The following is a 21,009-nucleotide window of genomic DNA, read 5'->3' on the forward strand; positions in this document are numbered from 1 at the left end:
TACAACTGTCTTCATCATGATTTAAAGGCAATTACTTGCATGAAGCCAGAAGAAAAGAGCTCCTTCTGTACTTCTGGGTGACCTTTTTCCCATTTCTAAATTTAAATCAAGCACAATACACACTGTTTTGCTCAGCTTTTACTCACCAACTCATAGCAGTTGGTACAATGAAGTGCATTGTTTTAACAGTTAATTAAATCTTTTCTACGATTTCAATGGATTTGGCAATGTAACAAGGTTGACTTGTGTGTTGCAAAATGGTTCAATAATTCAAAATGAACAAGTTATTCTACCCACAAAGCTTCTCCTTCACACCCACAACCCTCTCTGTTGCAAAATGCAGAGCAGCACAAATTTGGGCATCAGGATCACATGCTCACAGCACGAAGTGACAATCGTATCTTTCTCCTTGCTAAGCGGGAACGCTAGAATATGGTATAGCGCACTGAGACGGGTACATGGGCAATGTGAGTGAGGGTAAAGATAAAAGACCCAGTGCCACTCAGCCACACGTTGGACTGGTAAAAGCCCTAAATATTGACCTCATCGATCATTTTAATGTTGATTTAATAGTTTGATATGAAGAGCTAATGGGAAAGGGACCTCAAATAAACAACAATAAAACAAACCCCAAAGCACATCCACTGGGATTCATTATTTGATTAATTTCCAAGTTTTTTCTTCTAAAAAGTAATGGTCATTTAGGTTAATGTTTTTGGACGTAACAGGTTAAGTCTGTCGCCACAGCAAGGTGACCCGTTCAGCAGGTACCAACACTATCAATGTTATACCGTGTCCTCTGTATTTCCTCCGCAAGAGAAAAGTGGCAACAAAACAATGATAAAGTCACTAGCATGGGATGCGTGTGTCCCATCCTGAGTTTACGTTCACTCATCCTGCCCTATTTAGTCAGCAGGTCACAGTACACACAGGTACGCTCAGTAATCAGTGAGCGGTTTCCTCCCCAGGGGAAGATGGGGAGGACCTTTGCAGCAGCAATAACCTTGGGAAGTGTATATATTTGTTCGTGCACTTTTCTTAGGGCAATTCAGTTTTTTTTTTTTTAGCTCTCATATAGCACATAATTCTAAATTGTAACCCCATAGGCACCGCAACCATGTCATGCAACATGTTTTGGCCAAAGGATTGAACTAAAATCATAAACTACAAATTCCATAGTTCTCCACTGCAGTCCTAACCCCCCCTACCCCCAAAACAGGTCAGATTAAGGATATCCCTGCTTCAGCACAGGTGACTCAATCAAAAACTGAGCCACCTGTGCTGAAGCAAGGATATCCCGAAAACCTGACCTGTTGGAAGGGGGGTGGAGTTGAGAACCCCTGTGTTATGGGGTGTGGCACCCCAGGATGTAGTAGCCATTTCATTCTATTTGCTTGGTTTTCATTGGGCGATCGCGGTTGGCGCCCCTGGGGAGCACAGACTCCTCCCCTTCTGTCATTAGTGAGGCCGTGATCACTCCCGAGGACCGGTCACGTGATTGCATACCAAAGACCCTCCAGCACTTAGCAAAGGGTTAAGAGGCTCCACAATAATTATTTCACAACAATATTTCTCAGACACACACACACACACACACACACACAGTAAAGGTTGCAAGTCAGTAAGCGTTGCGCCACTGGCAGATTTTATTTACTATGGCAAACATGTCCTTCTTATTTATGTATTACGTTTACGATGTACAGTACAACATTTTGTTTCAGAGTTTAATATTTAGGAAAATTGCACTTGGGATGAAAACTGCATCACAAGACCATTTCCATAGTATTGTAGTGTGATGAATAAGAAAGACCTCCCTCTCTCTCTGATAAATCTTGTTGAGAACATTTTGTGTCTAATAAATAAGTCAGGAGAGTACTTCTTGCAATTTATTACATCTGCTCCTTGTTTTCCACGGCTGCAGTTGTGGCCAGGAATTTAACCCACTTTTGATTCGAGATGGACCCATAAAACATGGATTGCCTTCCAATGTGAGGCACTATAAAAAAAAACAAAAAAATTTTAAAAAAACAAGGAAAGAGCGGAAACTGAAAGGTCTCACAATGTAAAATCCATGCAGTTCAAACTTCTAATTCCACTGTGCACATTTACACAGCAATGTACAGTATGTGCTGGTACCTTAACAGGCAGATCACATGACCAATGGTTACATCACAGTGGTCATGTGACTTCATTGTTGTTTGTTTTTTTTAAAGTGTAAAAAAAGGTGAAATGTTGCAACTTTCGCGGAATTTTAAAGGGGGGAAAACAAGATGTGTGAATTGGTTATATTTCCCGAAAAACGTTGCAAACCGATTTTAAAGCGCTCACATCTCTACATGAAAGCGACCATACATTGGAAGCACGTTGGCAAAGCTTTAGCGTGCCACCCATGGGTGGGAATAAAGTTGTGCTAAATCTTGGCACCCTTTTTGGGATCTGAGACTTTGTATGTATTGCATTCTCTCACATTTTTCATGGTCATTTAATAAATGTAAGAGGTTTGCAAATGTAGGCCCGAAACATTAACTGAAGAATGCCAAATATCAGAAAATGTCCCTATCAGAGACAAAGGACAATCCGAAATATTAAAGTTCTAGTGATCAGAGCTATGTAATTAAGCTGGTTTGAAAACATACAAGTCAAAAACATACTGACATCAATCCTAAGTATGAAGTATGTAATTAGTGAAAAGGCAAAGAAAAGATGATTTGTAAATAATAATGATGATTATTTTTGGAATAGCCTAAGGCTGGGGCCATGGTAACTTCGTTCACGCGGAGCCTGTGAAGTAACCCGCGTGAAGCGGATGCTTTCCCTGGCCATGGTGGGCGGGCAGTGGGGGCGTTACGGGTTCGTCTGCATTTAGCGAACCGCTCACGTGACCGCCCTGTCGCGCCAAGAAATCAGTTTAAACTGATTTCTTGTGCAACGCGCACCCCCTCTCGCACGCACGCCATCACTGCCTTAAGGCAGTCTGATCGCTCAGCGTGCGGACGCATCCGCATGGTCTGCGGCACCATGGCCCCAGCCGTAGTCTTTACATTCTCCATAAGATCAATATTAAGTGAAACAATTTCCCACTGGGATCACAGACGTTCCTGCAATCAGAAGCTATAATTAGTGAGAACAAAGGCTGCTAGGCTGAGTGACCCAGCTCCAGGAGTCTTCTATTACAAATGTGTTGTTAAATTGGCTCACAATCTGCCGTCCCCGAACTGTATGCCCAGGAGTAAAACAAACTACTGCAACAAAATGAACTTCCACAGAAAAACAAGTTACAGATGTTCAGCTTCAGAATACACCCCCGGATCAAGTGTCTGTCATTGAACACCGAGCACGGGGAGCTGGCGGCTGGAACCGGATATTCTGTTTCATGGCCCAGGCGTATGTTGTACTGTATGTACGCGCGTGTGTATGTGTGTATACACACATACAAATACATGTCTCAGACCGGTCTAAAACCCTGCTTTTCCCCATTCTCTTTTAGCATACAATGCATCCTCTGCAGCCAGGGATTATGGGAAATGACATGCAAATGAGCATTTACAGCATCGCTTTTTCCTTCTTGTCCAGAACATGGATAACATGGAATCTATACATTACTCATTCCTAAACAGACTTAATACAGCTGCAATTGCAAAACTGCTGCAGTCCCATCGAGTAAGACATGACAGACATTTTGGAGTTCCATAAAAAAAAAAAAGTGTATTTACAGGCCAATAAATAAAACAATTTAGAAAATGAGAAAATATTTTTTTCCTTTAGGCTTATTTGAACGGCGTCAAAGGTGGTTAGTCTGTCAAATTTAGAGAAGCCTATTGCACAGACAAAAAAAATTCCATACAACATTTTTATTAATTTAGTGATAAATTGTTGAGAGTTTAAGCTTTTTAAAGCACATCAAATAGCCGGGCAGATGTTAGCAGCACATTGTCCATTCTGGAAACAATATGCATTTTTATACATATCTAGGTTTATTTAAGTGTTAAATCAATATGAACCTCCATAAAATCGGTAATAAAGACACCAGATGTTTAAGATAAACAAAGACTGTAGTAGTGGACTGATCCCCAGCTGGGACTGACTCAGACCCATATTTAATTTCCTAAACATGAGTGCGCAAGTCATGTGTTAAAGTAACAGTTTTTAAGAAAATGCTCAAACTCCGGCTTTAGATTATGCAGAATCCAGGGAGAAGGGATATTATTTCCTGCCAATAGCACACAGACAAATGCATTAGGTAAGCAGAATCCCAAATCACCACACGCTTTACATTTGTGGAACTTGCTTAAGAAGATAGCATGAGCAAGTTAAACATTACAGGAAGTTGGGAGGAAAGTTAAACAAGTAATAACAGTGTTTTTAAGCAATGACGTGTATTATTATTATTATTATCCTTCTTATTAGGTGCATCTGGAAAACAATATTGGAGTCCAGCAGTGAAGAATAATGTCATTGATTTTCAGAATTGAAAGCTATGCTTAAGGAATGTTCAACTCCTCACTGGCAGTTAATGGTTTGCAAACTTTGGCCCAGACAAGCCTCATTGCATATTCCTGTATTAATGTTATGAGCCGAACGTTTGGGCTACATTGGTCAAGTTTAACACCATTAAATAACTGGCAAAAGTTCTTGAGACTAATACAGCAGCAATGACCCGGCACCTCTTGAACAAAAAAAAAAAAAGTGGAAGTTTAGGGTTTGTAGGTCACAAAAAGTGGCAATATTCAGAAACTCACACTGCTACTTTGTTCACAGTGAACAAACTGGAGGGCAGAAAAAGATTTCCAGTGCAGAATTGCATTATCCTCCTTCCTAACTGCACCAGGCCATTATCCTCCTTCCTAACTGCACCAGGCCATTATCCACCTTCCTAACTGCACCAGGCCATTATCCTCCTTCCTAACTGCACCAGGCCATTATCCTCCTTCCTAACTGCACCAGGCCATTATCCTCCTTCCTATCTGCACCAGGCCATTCTCCTCCTTCCTAACTGCACCAGGCCATTATCCTCCTTCCTAACTGCACCAGGCCATTATCCACCTTCCTAACTGCACCAGGCCATTATCCACCTTCCTAACTGCACCAGGCCATTATCCACCTTCCTAACTGCACCAGGCCATTATCCACCTTCCTAACTGCACCAGGCCGTTATCCACCTTCCTATCTGCACCAGGCCGTTATCCTCCTTCCTAACTGCACCAGGCCGTTATCCTCCTTCCTAACTGCACCAGGCCATTATCCTCCTTCCTAACTGCACGTAACTATTAGCAAACCCCAGGAAGAAACTAGAAACAATCCCACCTGGAAACATTCTGGAGTTCCATTAAGTGAAAGCAATTAGCCATTTTAAACCTTCAAACACTGTATCGGGGGTTTCGGAATTAAAGGCTGGTTTTCCTGGTAAGGGTATCCAGCCATGGACACAAACAACCCTGAAGCATTTTTTGTGACCCATTTCTATGTAAAATCACAAAAATATTTTTAAACAGAAAACTTTGAGATAAATTCCCAAAGAACTGTGTCACCAGGGCAGGTAAAAGGGGAATTGAACCGCTAAATCAAAAAATAAAAATCTACCAGACTAGAAAAATTGTTTGGATCAGCAAATTCACTGGAAAAAAACAAACTTTAGCATTGTGTAGTAATTTTCACAAGGAATGTGTGTGTGTGTGTGTGTGTGTGTGTGTGTGTGTGTGTGTGTGTGTGTGTGTGTGTGTGAGTGAGAGAGAGAGAGAGAGAGAGCGAAGAGAGAGAGAGAGAGAGGAGAGAGAGGGCGAAGAGAGAGAGAGGAGAGGGCGAAGAGAGAATATGAGTGAGTGCGTGAAAGTGTGAGTGCGTGAAAGTGTGAGTGCGTGAAAGTGTGAGTGCGTGAAAGTGTGAGTGCGTGAAAGTGTGAGTGCGTGAAAGTGTGAGTGCGTGAAAGTGTGAGTGCGTGAAAGTGTGAGTGCGTGAAAGTGTGAGTGCGTGTCAGGGGGAGCATCCTTCAGTGTAACGCACGGCTTTCTCAGAGTTGGACAGGAAATTAGAAATCAAACAAAGGGCCAGTTTGTATTCCTCTGTATTCCACTGTATCTAGTACCCTGTAAACTCAAATCCGAGTGAAATAATACTGTTTTCACTGTTCTGTGTTTTCAAGGACATTGTCAGACTCGTGCAAAAACACCAACACACCAATATAACGACGAACAGACGGACGGACGGACGCTAATGTAGAAGCCTTGTACACAAAAAGGCAAAACAACAATATATAACAATATATTTCTCTATACACATGCTGGCAGCTGGAAACCTTCCCTGCGTACAGTACTCACATTACACATTGTTACTCACTGCGTCTGGGAAAGTCAACATTACACACACCGGCCCCCCGGGCACAGGCAGGGAGCAGGCAGGGGCACGGGGAGGGTTAAGGGGGGCAAAGGCGGGGGGGAGGGGGGCAAAGGCGGGCGGGGGGGTGGGGCGAAGGCGGGGGGAGGGGGGCGAAGGCGGGGGGAGGGGGGCGAAGGCGGGGCGAAGGCGGGGGGAGGGGGGCGAAGGCGGGGGGAGGGGGGCGAAGGCGGGGGGGAGGGGGGCGAAGGCGGGGGGGAGGGGGGCGAAGGCGGGGGGGAGGGGGGCGAAGGCGGGGGGGAGGGGGGCGAAGGCGGGGGGGAGGGGGGCAAAGGCGGGGGGAGGGGGGCAAAGGCGGGGGGAGGGGGGCAAAGGCGGGGGGGAGGGGGGCAAAGGCGGGGGGGAAGGGCGACGGCGGCGGGGGGGGGGAAGGGCGACGCAGGCAGGGGGCAGGGACGCAGGCAGGGACAGGGGGGCGGCGCAGGCAGGGGGGGACAGGAGAGGGCGCAGGCAGTGGGGGGACAGGGGGGCGCAGGCAGTGGGGGGACAGGGGGCGCAGGCAGGGGGGGACAGGGGGCGCAGGCAGGGGGGGCAGGGACGCAGGCAGGGGGGGACAGGGGGCGCAGGCAGGGGGGGACAGGGGGCGCAGGCAGGGGGGGCGCGCAGGCAGGGGGGACGAAGGCAGGGGGGCGAAGGCAGGAGGCGCAGGCAGGGAGCAGAGAGGGGGCGCAGGCAGGGAGCAGAGAGGAGGCGCAGGCAGGGAGCAGAGAGGAGGCGCAGGCAGGGGGGTAGGGGGGGCGCAGGCAGGGGGGTAGGGGGGGCGCAGGCAGGGGGGGCGCAGGCAGGGGGCAGCAGAGAGGGGGCGCAGGCAGGGAGCAGAGAGGGGGCACAGGCAGGGGGGCAGGGAGGGCGCAGGCAGGGCGCAGGCAGGGGGCAGCAGAGAGGGGGCGCAGGCAGGGGGGCAGGGAGGGCGCAGGCAGGGGGCAGCAGAGAGGGGGCGCAGGCAGGGAGCAGAGAGGGGACGCAGTCTGCGCATAGTTACCTTCATAGCACAGAATGCCGATGCCGTTATTCATCTTGTCCAGGTACTGGTAGTTCAACAGGTCCATCTTCATACAAAGCATTTATCGGGGCGGCAGGAAAGACCCGCTTCCTTACCGCACCCAGAAACGAGGAGAGACGGGGGTCCGGGGTCAGGGTGAGGGGTCAGGCTCCGGCGACTTCCCAAGCTCAGCAGCACCGGCAGCAACAGTCCAAATGTGCATGAGAAGAGCAGGAAATCCCGGAGCGGCGCGCGCTGGAAATCCCGGAGCGGCGCGCGCTGGAAATCCCGGAGCGGCGCGCGCTGGAAATCCCGGAGCGGCGCGCGTTGGAAATCCCGGAGCGGCGCGCGCTGGAAATCCCGGAGCGGCGCGCGCTGGAAATCCCGGAGCGGCGCGCGCTGGAAATCCCGGAGCGGCGCGCGCTGGAAATCCCGGAGCGGATCGGGCGGGCAGGCACTGGAAATCCCGGAGTGGCTCGGGCAGGCGCTGGAACGGCTCACGCCGGAAACGCCGCGTGCGCCCCGGGTCCGGTTGTAGTTTCCGTTTGGTTCGAAGTGTTTTTAGATCAGAGGAATAACAGGAGGACGGAGCGGGTAAATGCTGAGGAGAAGAAGCAGTTCTCACAGCCCCGCTGCGAGGAAACTGCACTGACACGCGGGCGGGGCGCACTGAGCATGCGCACTGACAGCAGGCGGAGTTTGGTATGACAGCAGGCGGGGAGCACCGAGCATGCGCACTGACTGCAGGCGGGGAGCACTGAGCATGCGCACTGACGGCAGGCGGGGAGCACTGAGCATGCGCACTGACAGCAGGCGGGGAGCACTGAGCATGCGCACTGACACATCAATCCTTGACATACAAACATGTTCCAGGAAAGGAAGCAGTGAGCCCACTGGGAGAAAAGCAACATATAAATAATACCTTTATTATTACTACTATCAGGAATGGAAACTGCATCAGTTATCTTTTAGGATTAGTCATGTTTTGCAGAGTGTGTGGTGTGTGTGTGTGGTGTGTGGTGTGTGTGGTGTGTGTGTGGTGTGTGTGTGTGTGGTGTGTGTGTGTGTGGTGTGTGTGTGGTGTGTGTGTGTGTGGTGTGTGTGTGTGTGTGGTGTGTGTGTGTGTGGTGTGTGTGTGTGTGTGTGTGTGGTGTGTGTGTGTGTGTGTGGTGTGTGTGTGTGTGTGGTGTGTGTGTGTGTGTGGTGTGTGTGTGTGTGTGGTGTGTGTGTGTGTGGTGTGTGTGGTGTGTGTGGTGTGTGGTGTGTGTGTGGTGTGTGGTGTGTGTGTGTGTGTGTGGTGTGTGTGTGGTGTGTGGTGTGTGTGTGGTGTGTGTGTGTGTGTGGTGTGTGTGTGTGTGTGGTGTGTGTGTGTGTGTGGTGTGTGTGTGTGTGGTGTGTGTGTGTGTGTGGTGTGTGTGTGTGTGTGGTGTGTGTGTGTGTGTGGTGTGTGTGTGTGTGTGTGGTGTGTGTGTGTGTGGTGTGTGTGTGTGTGGTGTGTGTGTGTGTGGTGTGTGTGTGTGTGGTGTGTGTGTGTGTGGTGTGTGTGTGTGTGGTGTGTGTGTGTGTGGTGTGTGTGTGTGTGGTGTGTGTGTGTGTGGTGTGTGTGTGTGTGGTGTGTGTGTGTGTGGTGTGTGTGTGTGTGGTGTGTGTGTGTGTGGTGTGTGTGTGTGTGGTGTGTGTGTGTGTGTGTGTGGTGTGTGTGTGTGTGGTGTGTGTGTGTGTGGTGTGTGTGTGTGTGGTGTGTGTGTGTGTGTGTGTGGTGTGTGTGTGTGTGGTGTGTGTGTGTGGTGTGTGTGTGGTGTGTGTGTGGTGTGTGTGGGGTGTGTGTGGTGTGGTGTGGTGTGTGAGTGTGATTTGTGTGATTTGTGTGTGTGTGTGTGTATAGGTGTGTAGGTGTAGGTGTGTGTTGTGTGTGTGTGTGTGTGTGTGTGTAGGTGTGTGTGTGTGTGTGTGTGTGTGTGTGTGTGTGTGTGTGTGTGTGTGTGTGTGTGTGTGTGTGTGTGTGTGTGTGTGTGTGTGTGTGTGTGAATACATTAGGTTGCAATCACAGATAAAAACAGTGCATATACTGTACGAATGTTAAGTTTATCCTTGCCTGCTTTATTCAGTGTATCTCGAAAGCTCGCACAAATAAAAGCATTTCGTTAGCCACAGAACGGTATTGTCTATTAGTTTTTGATTATTAAAGTTCGGCTAATACACACGCACACAAAAAAATACCAGGATTACTACATATAACATTGTAATCGTCATAGTGACAGCAGAAGCCTAGAGAGCACAATTATAGGACCCGTGAATGCGACTGGGACAGGATGAGTGTACGGTACAGAGCAGAGAAATTAACTCTAAACCAGAGTCAACGGGAGCAAAAACAGCAAAAAAAACAGCAAATCGTGTCCGTTGAACAAAGTCCTGAAGAGATCAGATGTGGTTCTGGCTCGCAGGGAGCGCGAAGGCGTGCAACTGCTTTGGGGAAAAACAACCTCCGCTGTCCTAAAATCACGCCGCCTAGAAAACAAGCGTACTACGCGGGCGCAGTCTCGGGAACCTCCGCGAGTCTTCAAGCACCGCCAGCAAATCACCACAACCTTCTGCAACAGCGACCGATGGCTGAGGTTGACGGCTAGCTTAAATTCTAGAAGCAAAATTAGCGTCAACTCCAACCTCCCCCCGTCTCCTGGACACCGATCAGACTGCGCAGGAATCCTTTGCATGGACTATTGGGCTCACCCCGCTCCACCTCCAGATACGCGGTTTTTATTTTGACACATTGTGAGTGTTTTTAATCCCTCATTGTAGCCAATACTTTGTATTAAATGTACTACACCATGAGGTGGTTTTATTTTGCGCTTAATTTCTAGAGGTATATATAGACACCCACCTTAATGGGATCGGCTGTGCACCGTGCTCCATCCCACTATGAGCAGCCACTACCTTTTGTTCCAACATTCCCCCTTATTCCAGTGCTGTATCGCAGTGCAAAGCGGAGCCTGCCCAGGGTGCCCTGACTGCTGTATCGCAGTGCAAAGCAGAGCCTGCCCAGGGTGCCCTGACTGCTGTATCGCAGTGCAAAGCAGAGCCTGCCCAGGGTGCTCTGACTGCTGTATCACAGTGCAAAGCAGAGCCTGCCCAGGGTGCCCTGACTGCTGTATCGCAGTGCAAAGCAGAGCCTGCCCAGGGTGCTCTGACTGCTGTATCACAGTGCAAAGCGGAGCCTGCCCAGGGTGCCCTAACTGCTGTATCGCAAAGCGGTGCCTGCCCAGGGTGCCCTGACTGCTGTATCGCAGTGCAAAGCGGAGCCTGCCCAGGGTGCTCTGACTACTGTATCGCAGTGCAAAGCGGAGCCTGCCCAGGGTGCCCTGACTGCTGTATCGCAGTGCAAAGCAGAGCCTGCCCAGGGTGCTCTGACTGCTGTATCACAGTGCAAAGCAGAGCCTGCCCAGGGTGCCCTGACTGCTGTATCGCAGTGCAAAGCAGAGCCTGCCCAGGGTGCCCTGACTGCTGTATCGCAGTGTAAAGCGGAGCCTGCCCAGGGTGCCCTGACTGCTGTATCGCAGTGCAAAGCGGAGCCTGCCCAGGGTGCCCTGACTGCTGTATCACAGTGCAAAGCAGAGCAAGCCCAGGGTGCCCTGACTGCTGTATCGCAGTGCAAAGCGGAGCCTGCCCAGGGTGCCCTGACTGCTGTATCGCAGTGCAAAGCAGAGCCTGCCCAGGGTGCTCTGACTGCTGTATCACAGTGCAAAGCGGAGCCTGCCCAGGGTGCCCTGACTGCTGTATCGCAGTGCAAAGCGGAGCCTGCCCAGGGTGCCCTAACTGCTGTATCGCAAAGCGGTGCCTGCCCAGGGTGCCCTGACTGCTGTATCGCAGTGCAAAGCGGAGCCTGCCCAGGGTGCTCTGACTGCTGTATCGCAGTGCAAAGCGGAGCCTGCCCAGGGTGCCCTGACTGCTGTATCGCAGTGCAAAGCAGAGCCTGCCCAGGGTGCTCTGACTGCTGTATCACAGTGCAAAGCAGAGCCTGCCCAGGGTGCCCTGACTGCTGTATCGCAGTGCAAAGCAGAGCCTGCCCAGGGTGCCCTGACTGCTGTATCGCAGTGCAAATCGGAGCCTGCCCAGGGTGCCCTGACTGCTGTATCACAGTGCAAAGCAGAGCAAGCCCAGGGTGCCCTGACTGCTGTATCGCAGTGCAAAGCGGAGCCTGCCCAGGGTGCCCTGACTGCTGTATCACAGTGCAAAGCGGAGCCTGCCCAGGGTGCCCTGACTGCTGTATCACAGTGCAAAGCGGAGCCTGCCCAGGGTGCTCTGACTGCTGTATCACAGTGCAAAGCAGAGCCTGCCCAGGGTGCCCTGACTGCTGTATCGCAGTGCAAAGCAGAGCCTGCCCAGGGTGCTCTGACTGCTGTATCACAGTGCAAAGCGGAGCCTGCCCAGGGTGCCCTAACTGCTGTATCGCAAAGCGGTGCCTGCCCAGGGTGCCCTGACTGCTGTATCGCAGTGCAAAGCGGAGCCTGCCCAGGGTGCTCTGACTGCTGTATCGCAGTGCAAAGCGGAGCCTGCCCAGGGTGCCCTGACTGCTGTATCGCAGTGCAAAGCAGAGCCTGCCCAGGGTGCTCTGACTGCTGTATCACAGTGCAAAGCAGAGCCTGCCCAGGGTGCCCTGACTGCTGTATCGCAGTGCAAAGCAGAGCCTGCCCAGGGTGCCCTGACTGCTGTATCGCAGTGTAAAGCGGAGCCTGCCCAGGGTGCCCTGACTGCTGTATCGCAGTGCAAATCGGAGCCTGCCCAGGGTGCCCTGACTGCTGTATCACAGTGCAAAGCAGAGCAAGCCCAGGGTGCCCTGACTGCTGTATCGCAGTGCAAAGCGGAGCCTGCCCAGGGTGCCCTGACTGCTGTATCACAGTGCAAAGCGGAGCCTGCCCATGGATGCTGGGATTCTTGTTTGCTTGCTCATTTCCCAGGATGTGGTTGGCTTTGTTGTGAGTAGGACCTAGTACTGGAAGATTGCAGATGTTTATACAGATGCAGTTGAGTCATCACAGACAAGATATAAATCACAGGGATCACAGTGAGAAAGGTAATATGTCCCCTAACCTTCTGAGCATTATGTGATAAAAACACATGCAGTAAATATCCAATAACCAAATATAGTGAGGGGGGGGGGGGTAATGTGCACACACACACACACACACACACACACACACACACACACACACACACACACATTGAATGCTATGTTCTGGCGTACAAATATTTATCATAATTTGTAAAGAGCCAACTTTTCCCACAACGCAGTACAATGGGGGGTACAGATCATTACATAAACAGGAGTTGCATAAAAATATGGCCAAACAAGTGCAAAAAAATACAAAGAGATAATGATGGCCCTGCTCGTGAGCGCTTACAATCTAGATATTTATTTTAAAAAAAGAGCTGTAAGCCAATAAAATAATATGTCTCTACTTCAAAGAGTTTACAAATGATATATTTTTTGGTGCCTGGATGTTTGTAAGTTAATTGCTCAAGGTCAAAAATAACTTGTATTTGGATCTGACTCAAGTTCACCGACTTCAAAGATACTCCCCCTACTAGTGCAGTGTATTCTTGCACAGATAATACATTTAATTAGCAGGGCTGCAAAAAACATTACATTCAAAGTGCAACGAAAGTACATAAGCAAGTAAAATATTCTTAAGAAAACAGTTTTGTTTTTCCAGAAAAGCAGGTCTGATCTGTAAAACCGACACTCGTTTTTCTGTTCACCAGGAGGCCTTTCTTAAACAGGTTAAATACCGTACACTTCTAGCACAAAACAATGAACATACACTGGGGAATTTAGAATTCACACAATGTTGCTAAAAATTCAAGATACGCCAAGTAGTTTTTTGAATTCCAGTCGAAGAATCATGTTTGAAATAGTAGCACTTACACAAAAGGGAATATGCAAATCTTTACTGTTCTCACTAGCAGTGAGAATTTAACCAATTAACAGATGCAGCAGATTTTCAAATGGATAATTTTACCGTTTACGAGTCACAAGAAGTACTAGCCAAGTATTACCCAAAGAAGTATCAATCCTAATGCTATGATAGTTCTATGGGCTTTATAAGAGCAGTACCGCTGAGTAAGCAGAAAGGAAACAACCTTGATACCAAGAGGTGAGCAGAGGTATAGTGAGGGATTGGAGTGGGATTATTCAGAGGGGCAGAGGTATAGTGTGGGATTGGAGTGGGATTATTCAGAGGGGCAGAGGTATAGTGTGGGATTGGAGTGGGATTATTCAGAGGGGCAGAGGTATAGTGAGGGATTGGAGTGGGATTATTCAGAGGGGCAGGGGTATAGTGAGGGATTGGAGTGGGATTATTCAGAGGGGCAGAGGTATAGTGTGGGATTGGAGTGGGATTATTCAGAGGGGCAGAGGTATAGTGTGGGATTGGAGTGGGATTATTCAGAGGGGCAGAGGTATAGTGAGGGATTGGAGTGGGATTATTCAGAGGGGCAGGGGTATAGTGAGGGATTGGAGTGGGATTATTCAGAGGGGCAGAGGTATAGTGTGGGATTGGAGTGGGATTATTCAGAGGGGCAGGGGAGGGCAGATATTTTATACAGATCCCAAAGAGATTAACATAGCAAAGTGTCATGTCCAAGGAAAATCTCTTGAAAAGATGGAGTTAAAGGAGCAATACACGCAATAACGCAAGTGTTTTTATTTTTAATAAATCAGTTCTGTAGTATTAGATAATAATTACCAACTTTTTTTTATTTAAAAATTCAACTCAGTGCCATTTTTAATGAGACCAGCAAGTGCAAGTGCTGCTGAGAGGAGCGACTCCCAGAAAGAAATCCCTATTGTGCACAACAGACAACAGACAAATATATACACAATACTTTACTGATAACCTTAGAGCGAGGTCCCTCTCTTTTGTCCAGGCCATTTTTAATGAGCATTAATATACTGAGCATCCTTTGATTTCTATAGCAGGCTTTAGCACACCTCCCCAGCAGTGCAAGATATTTGCAACACTTTTCTGGTTGTGATAATTTGTTGACAATATTCCAAGCAGTTTGAGTGGTAAACTGTAACAATAGATAACAGTACCTTAGTAATATAAGAATACATTGTAGCTGCTGAGTTACACCGACTGAAGGCTTTTTTTTTTAATTGAAAGGTAGCCATTTAGTGAACCCTGAGAAAAAGGATTTTGCTGATCCATCAAGGGAGAATAAAATCGTTTCGGCAGCTTAGGTAATTAATTTTCAATAAAAGGTGATCAAATGCTGCATATATTAAAACAAAGTTGTTTTTTTAAGCTGCTGGGATTGCCTCGTTAAAATGCCCTATTGATACAAGTCATTCAAACCACAGCAGAACTGAAGAGAAAGGTCGCGTATGTTCAGATTTTGAGCCTCAATAAAACAGAGAGTGGCTGTCGGTAATGTCACAGCACATTTCTGCAGTGATCAAATGGCTCCATAAAAAGTATTCTTGTATGCCACATACATTACTGCATTGGAATGTATTAGCTCTTCCCAGACAAAGTCCCATAAGACGTGCGAGTGGTTCGGTGAGCTCTGCACCACTTTTAAAAGGAAATCGCGTCAGTGGCAAACCTACAGAACAGTGCTGAGTACATCACCAATCTGCGTGGCTTGGATCTGGAAAAGCAAATACCATTAATAAAACATCATGGGCCTTGCAATTTCTGGGACCAATATTACATTTTGTAATTTGCAACACCTGCAATAGCCATTAAAGTATCCTTTCCAGACTAATTCATACTAGCTTGTGATATTGGTTTGACATTTTTAAAGCAAAACAAAGTAGATTTTTGTGCATGTGTCGTCTGAATGAGGAGGAGGAGGAGGATGGCCACTTTTAGTAATACAGCGCCACCTGGTGCTTAACTTGTGAACGTTCATTTCATATGGCAGGATTGCAGTTAAATGTTCAAGTTTAAAACATTTTCTTCTAGGTAATCTTACAGCACCCACCCACCTATCCCAGCACCCACCCACCTATCCCACCTTTTATAATGGATGGGAAATTGGGAGTCCTGCGAAGCAGAACCACGTTATTCTCAGCTCCTTGGGTCAGTATTACTTCTGGTTTTGAAGGGGAATTCAGACGGCTATCCAATAGAAAGATACAAGCCATGATTGGCCTGCAGGACCAGAGAGATATGGTGGTTATTTTATTTCCTTTAGAGGTACAAAACCACCCATCAAAGTAGAATATACATTGTAATATAACCAAAATGTGTCACTTATACGGGCGATTCAGACGTTCTGGTAGCCATATTGGCCCAGCAAAGTGTAGAGGAGTAAACCATTAGGATACCATTTAATGAACCAACAAGACCTCTTCATAGATAAAAGGATAGTGAAGCTTTTAAAAATCAGCCAGTTCTTTAGTACATTTACAGTCTTCGACTGAGCCACTTGCACTGACCTGGGATATAATGAAAACCTGACCTGTTGGAGGGGCTTGAGCACCCCTGGGTTAGGGGAATGGTCAGAAGTGTGGAAACTACCATTCAATGGCAAGTGTGCAAATACACGCACTTGGGTCACAAATCCAAACTTCCGGATACAGGGTTAGTGGCTGAATAATGTCATCCGCTGCCGAGGCCTGGGACCTGGGAGCCATTATTTCAGCCGACTTAAAAAGTAGGCGAGCAGAAGCAGTGGGAAAGCTGCCAAGGGAGAGGAATGTGCGGCAGCGAGAGAGGAGGCGCCATTCATAGATCAGCGGTAAGACCCGAGCTGCAGTGTTGTATTCAGTTCTGGAGACCCTAGTTATGGAATAACATCAATAAATGAGATAGTGTAAAGAATCCACAAAATGATCTCCAGCATACAACGGACCCGGAAAGACTGAAGAACTTCCATATGGGAAGCTTGGGGGAAGAACTTCCATATGGGAAGCTTGGGGGAAGAACTTCCATATGGGAAGCTTGGGGGAAGAACTTCCATATGGGCAGCTTGGGGGAAGAACTTCCATATGGGCAGCTTGGGGGAAGAACTTCCATATGGGCAGCTTGGGGGAAGAACTTCCATATGGGCAGCTTGGGGGAAGAACTTCCATATGGGCAGCTTGGGGGAAGAACTTCCATATGGGAAGCTTGGGGGAAGAACTTCCATATGGGCAGCTTGGGGGAAGAACTTCCATATGGGCAGCTTGGGGGAAGAACTTCCATATGGGCAGCTTGGGGGAAGAACTTCCATATGGGCAGCTTGGGGGAAGAACTTCCATATGGGAAGCTTGGGGGAAGAACTTCCATATGGGAAGCTTGGGGGAAGAACTTCCATATGGGCAGCTTGGGGGAAGAACTTCCATATGGGAAGCTTGGGGGAAGAACTTCCATATGGGCAGCTTGGGGGAAGAACTTCCATATGGGCAGCTTGGGGGAAGAACTTCCATATGGGCAGCTTGGGGGAAGAACTTCCATATGGGCAGCTTGGGGGAAGAACTTCCATATGGGAAGCTTGGGGGAAGAACTTCCATATGGGAAGCTTGGGGGAAGAACTTCCATATGGGAAGCTTGGGGGAAGAACTTCCATATGGGAAGCTTGGGGGAAGAACTTCCATATGGGAAGCTTGGGGGAAGAACTTCCATATGGGAAGCTTGGGGGAAGAACTTCCATATGGGAAGCTTGGGGGAAGATCTTCCATATGGGAAGCTTGGGGAAGAACTTCCATATGGGCAGCTTGGGGGAAGAACTTCCATATGGGCAGTTTGGGGGATATGATAGGAACTTTCAAATACATAAAGGGGTTCAACAAAGTAGAGGAAGGAAGCGTAACTATAGAGAAAGAGTGATGATAGAAATAGATGCCACGCTCCGAAGCTGGGGAATGGCAGGTCCAGCGAAAACACGAGGAAGTGCTTCTTGATGGAAAAAGGTGGTGGATTTGTGGACTAGCCACCAGCAGAGATGGTACGGGCTAATGCAGGGAATTAAAAAATGCTTGGGGAAGACATAAAAATGTAATCATTCCTAATAATAAAAATACCACGTGTGAGCACATTCACATGTCTCCGAAACATCCCCATATCTCCTGTTATACAGTGCTTACAATGCCGCCAGGGATTCTGGGTAATGACATGCAAATGAGTACAGTACTCACTTTTCCTTCTCGTCCATTTTAACATGGACCTGTGAAGTAGGATTTTTATTTGCTGTATGGTGGGAGGGCGGCACTTTTTTTACTCAATATAGCTTACTTTGCATTTAATTATAAGGAAAGCCATGGATCACATGCAACTATGTAACTACCACATGTAACTATGTAACTACCACATGTAACTATGTAACTACCACATGTAACTATGTAACTACCACATGTAACTATGTAACCAGCACATGGTGTCCGAGGTTTTCCAGCAGCTAGAAAGTTGTCAGAGTTTAGGTTTGCCAAGTGGTTCTTATCTGCTGATAAAGTCTATGTTTTTACAATACTAATTAGATGGCATACTTCTCTTACAAATAAAAATCAGCAGAGTGACATTCTACCAAGCGACACAGAGCCAATGTTCTAGGCATAGATCGTTCCGGTTTTCAGTGCACCACCTACTGGACACTATTGGTATGACGGAAATTCTTGACATATTTCACCACTGTATTCAGGTAGCAGACAGTGAATTCCAAGGAAATACAATTATATGCAAATGTTTACAGAGAGAGAGCGCCGAACACGTCCAGGAAGTAACCTGGGATAGTGCACCATGGCCAAAAGCAGAGAACTTCGGCCATAAGCACTTCAGAGATTGCACATCCTATTACTCATACACAGTGCTCTGCGTCATTGCTGGAGACTATTAGTTTTTCGTTCTGTCTTCTATATGAAATCTTCCCTTTCTGCAAAAGGAGGACAAACATAGCAACAGATTGATCAGGGAACCATGCTTAGTGATGTGCCTTCAATATTATGTGTCGCTCATAGAATCAGAACCAGTATGTGCAGATCCACCTACTAGATAGTAAGCTTCTTGGGCCAGGGAACTGCTTTCTATTGTCTCAACATATATGTACTCTTATCATACAATGTTATTGTCCTCTCTCCGACATTGTACTGCGCTGAACAATATGTATGCGCCATACAAATAAAAGATAATATACACTGTTAGAGGCATCAAAACGTGTGTGTGTATGTATATATATTACACGCACACACAAATATATACACACACACACACACACACACACACACACACACATACTTAAGATACAATCCCACAATAAACTAATGTCAGTGGAGGATTTAATGGTATTAGTCTTAGTAATAATAATAATAATAAATAATAATAAATATATATTTTTTTTAAATACAAGTACAGTACTACCCTTTTAAAATCTACTCATAAATCACAATTATACATTCTCCCTCCTTGACCAAGGATTCAATTCAAGTGGTTTCTAAAAAGCCAGGTCACATAAAAATCTGAGATTTAACACAAACATGTCACTGCCATTAATTCACTTGGAATTCAAACTGGACTGCAAATGTGAAAGCAAATGACACTGTTTCAGCACCATGTAGAATAAAGAATGATGGACTAGAATTGGTTCTCCCTCAGCTGATGCAGGAGCGTTTATACACCCAGCTTTGTGAATAAATAAGAGATGACTCAATGTGTTTCTATGGGGAACTAAATGCCCCACACAGTACTGTTAGTAAATGTTATATGAGGTTACAGCTCTAATTAATACTCTGTGGGGCAATCCCTCCTAGGGCCAAAATGAACCAATTCCAGGGGTGTCATCTGGGTTAACTGATACCCTTTTTTATTTTACCCAGAACCGACACCCAAGTATTTTTTTATTTATTTTCTTCCCATTTCCCTGTACCTTTATTGCTTCTGAGACGGACAGGGGGTATAAGGACAAAGAAAACACTTGATTGATAAACACTTTCCCATTCAGAGCCCCCTAAGAAATGCAGCTGCGGGATTGCACCTTTAAAGTGGGAGTTCCTGGTTGGGAGTAACTTGGGGTCCTGGCATGTTTAGGAAGTGTCATGGTGGTGATGCGCACTTTGAAAACAATGAAACAAGTGTTGTAAAATGTTTTATTAATGTCTCCAATGTAGCCAAATACTTTGGAGAGTTTTTATAATCTATACCTAATCTTTTCCACGATGAGACCACTTCTAACCGCTGCTATATACAGGCACATTAATAAACACACTTTCTTTGTATAACACTAATTGCATCATTATCCCAAGAGAAAAAGTGGAAAGTAAACCGATTGCCACAAGAATAAAAAATATACCGGGCCGAAGCAACTATAAAAACTTTAGTTTTACACAAAAAAAACCCCAAAAATGTGGGTTTCTTTTTTCGAAGGAAGCGGATTACATTTGTTACATTGTATTAACATACATTGTCACACTATGTAATCACCAACAATAGTATTAAACACTTTCTTCAACGTTGTAACAGCAAGTAACATATGGTCTTCTAAAAAAGCGTTTTAAGATTTGGCAATTTTGGACCAAGAGCCAAACTGTTAAAAGGATCCAAACAACACACAATGTTTAACTGCTTAGTAACTCCAAATTGAAAGAAACTACTGTATAACCTCTTATAATATAGTTATATATAGCCTCTTCTCAATATAGTGAGAAGTTAAGTAACACACAGAGCATCGCAGAATCCAAGAGAATAGAGGTCGCACTAATATTAGCGGAACAGTAATCCACCTCTCGCTTCATTGAACAAAGGCCAATAAAACAAGGAGCAGGATGAAGGAACAAAGGGCAGTTTAAAGAAGAAGGAAACAGACTGGTAAGTGGCACGGCATTTGTAGGCCGACTCTAAATAGACAATAGTTGGGTTATAATCATTAGAACCAAATAGCAATAAAAAGATGCATTATCTTTAGCACCGTTTATTCTGTTACTGGAAACATGGAAATATGATAATAGCTTATTGGAGACTAAAGGATTATTGAAGCTATTAAAATTAAATAAGATTCCTATGCAAATGATTTGTGTGTCATTTAGAAAGCATACAATGGGACAATGCCCCTCACAAAATCCACAGCCGCGGCTCAGGAAGTGTTCACACTTATTGCCAGCACCGCGCCTCTGTCACCTGCACTGCAGATCAGCCAGATTACAGTCTCCTTACTCACAGAATACAGGACACATTCCTGATGCAATACAGCATGTAATAAAGGCAAGAAGAAGATAACGGCACACAGGGGGATATAGCAGGTTTATTTCTCACTATACTGTACAGCAGGAAGTTTGTATTCACCCCAAATTTTTCCCCCAGATAACTATTTATTTTTTTACAATAACGTAGTTTATTCCTAACAAATGAGCCCAAAACCGAAATGAATATGGCTGCTGAATCGCTCTCACTTAGTGACATTACTAGACGCTTTGATGTCTGCATGGAAAGCATCTCTGTGCTGCTGGATGGAGTTGTGTACAGTAGAAGTAGGGTGGTTCAGCTGTATTTGGTAATCTAGTTTGGCCTGGAAAATCTCTATCCTTCCAGCTCTGTTTCTTGAATTTTAAGTTGCAGCGCCTTTAAGGTAAAAGTTAAACATTACAAAAAAAGATGCTAGGTTAAAAATGACTATGTTGCAATATTTCATTGACTACACAAGGCTAGGGTTAAGCAACAGTGTGA

General features: G+C 46.6%; 1 protein-coding gene across 4 annotated transcripts in view; it reads right to left on the minus strand.

Moving 5' to 3' along the window:
• Nucleotides 1-21,009, minus strand: part of VGLL4 (vestigial like family member 4) — a 113,619-nt gene that overhangs the window by 49,979 nt on the left and 42,631 nt on the right. Inside the window, exon 1 of one of the 4 annotated variants that reach the window (XM_075574940.1) lies at nucleotides 7,373-8,048. The exons of the other annotated variants lie outside the window; for them this stretch is intronic. Within the exon in view, the coding sequence (XP_075431055.1) occupies nucleotides 7,373-7,454 (82 nt within the window). The 5' untranslated portion in view covers nucleotides 7,455-8,048. Of the gene's footprint in view, nucleotides 1-7,372; nucleotides 8,049-21,009 lie in introns of those variants that run through there. 4 annotated transcript variants of the gene reach the window in all.

This window comes from Ascaphus truei, chromosome 17 (genome assembly GCF_040206685.1).
Source record: "Ascaphus truei isolate aAscTru1 chromosome 17, aAscTru1.hap1, whole genome shotgun sequence".
NCBI lineage: Eukaryota > Metazoa > Chordata > Amphibia > Anura > Ascaphidae > Ascaphus > Ascaphus truei.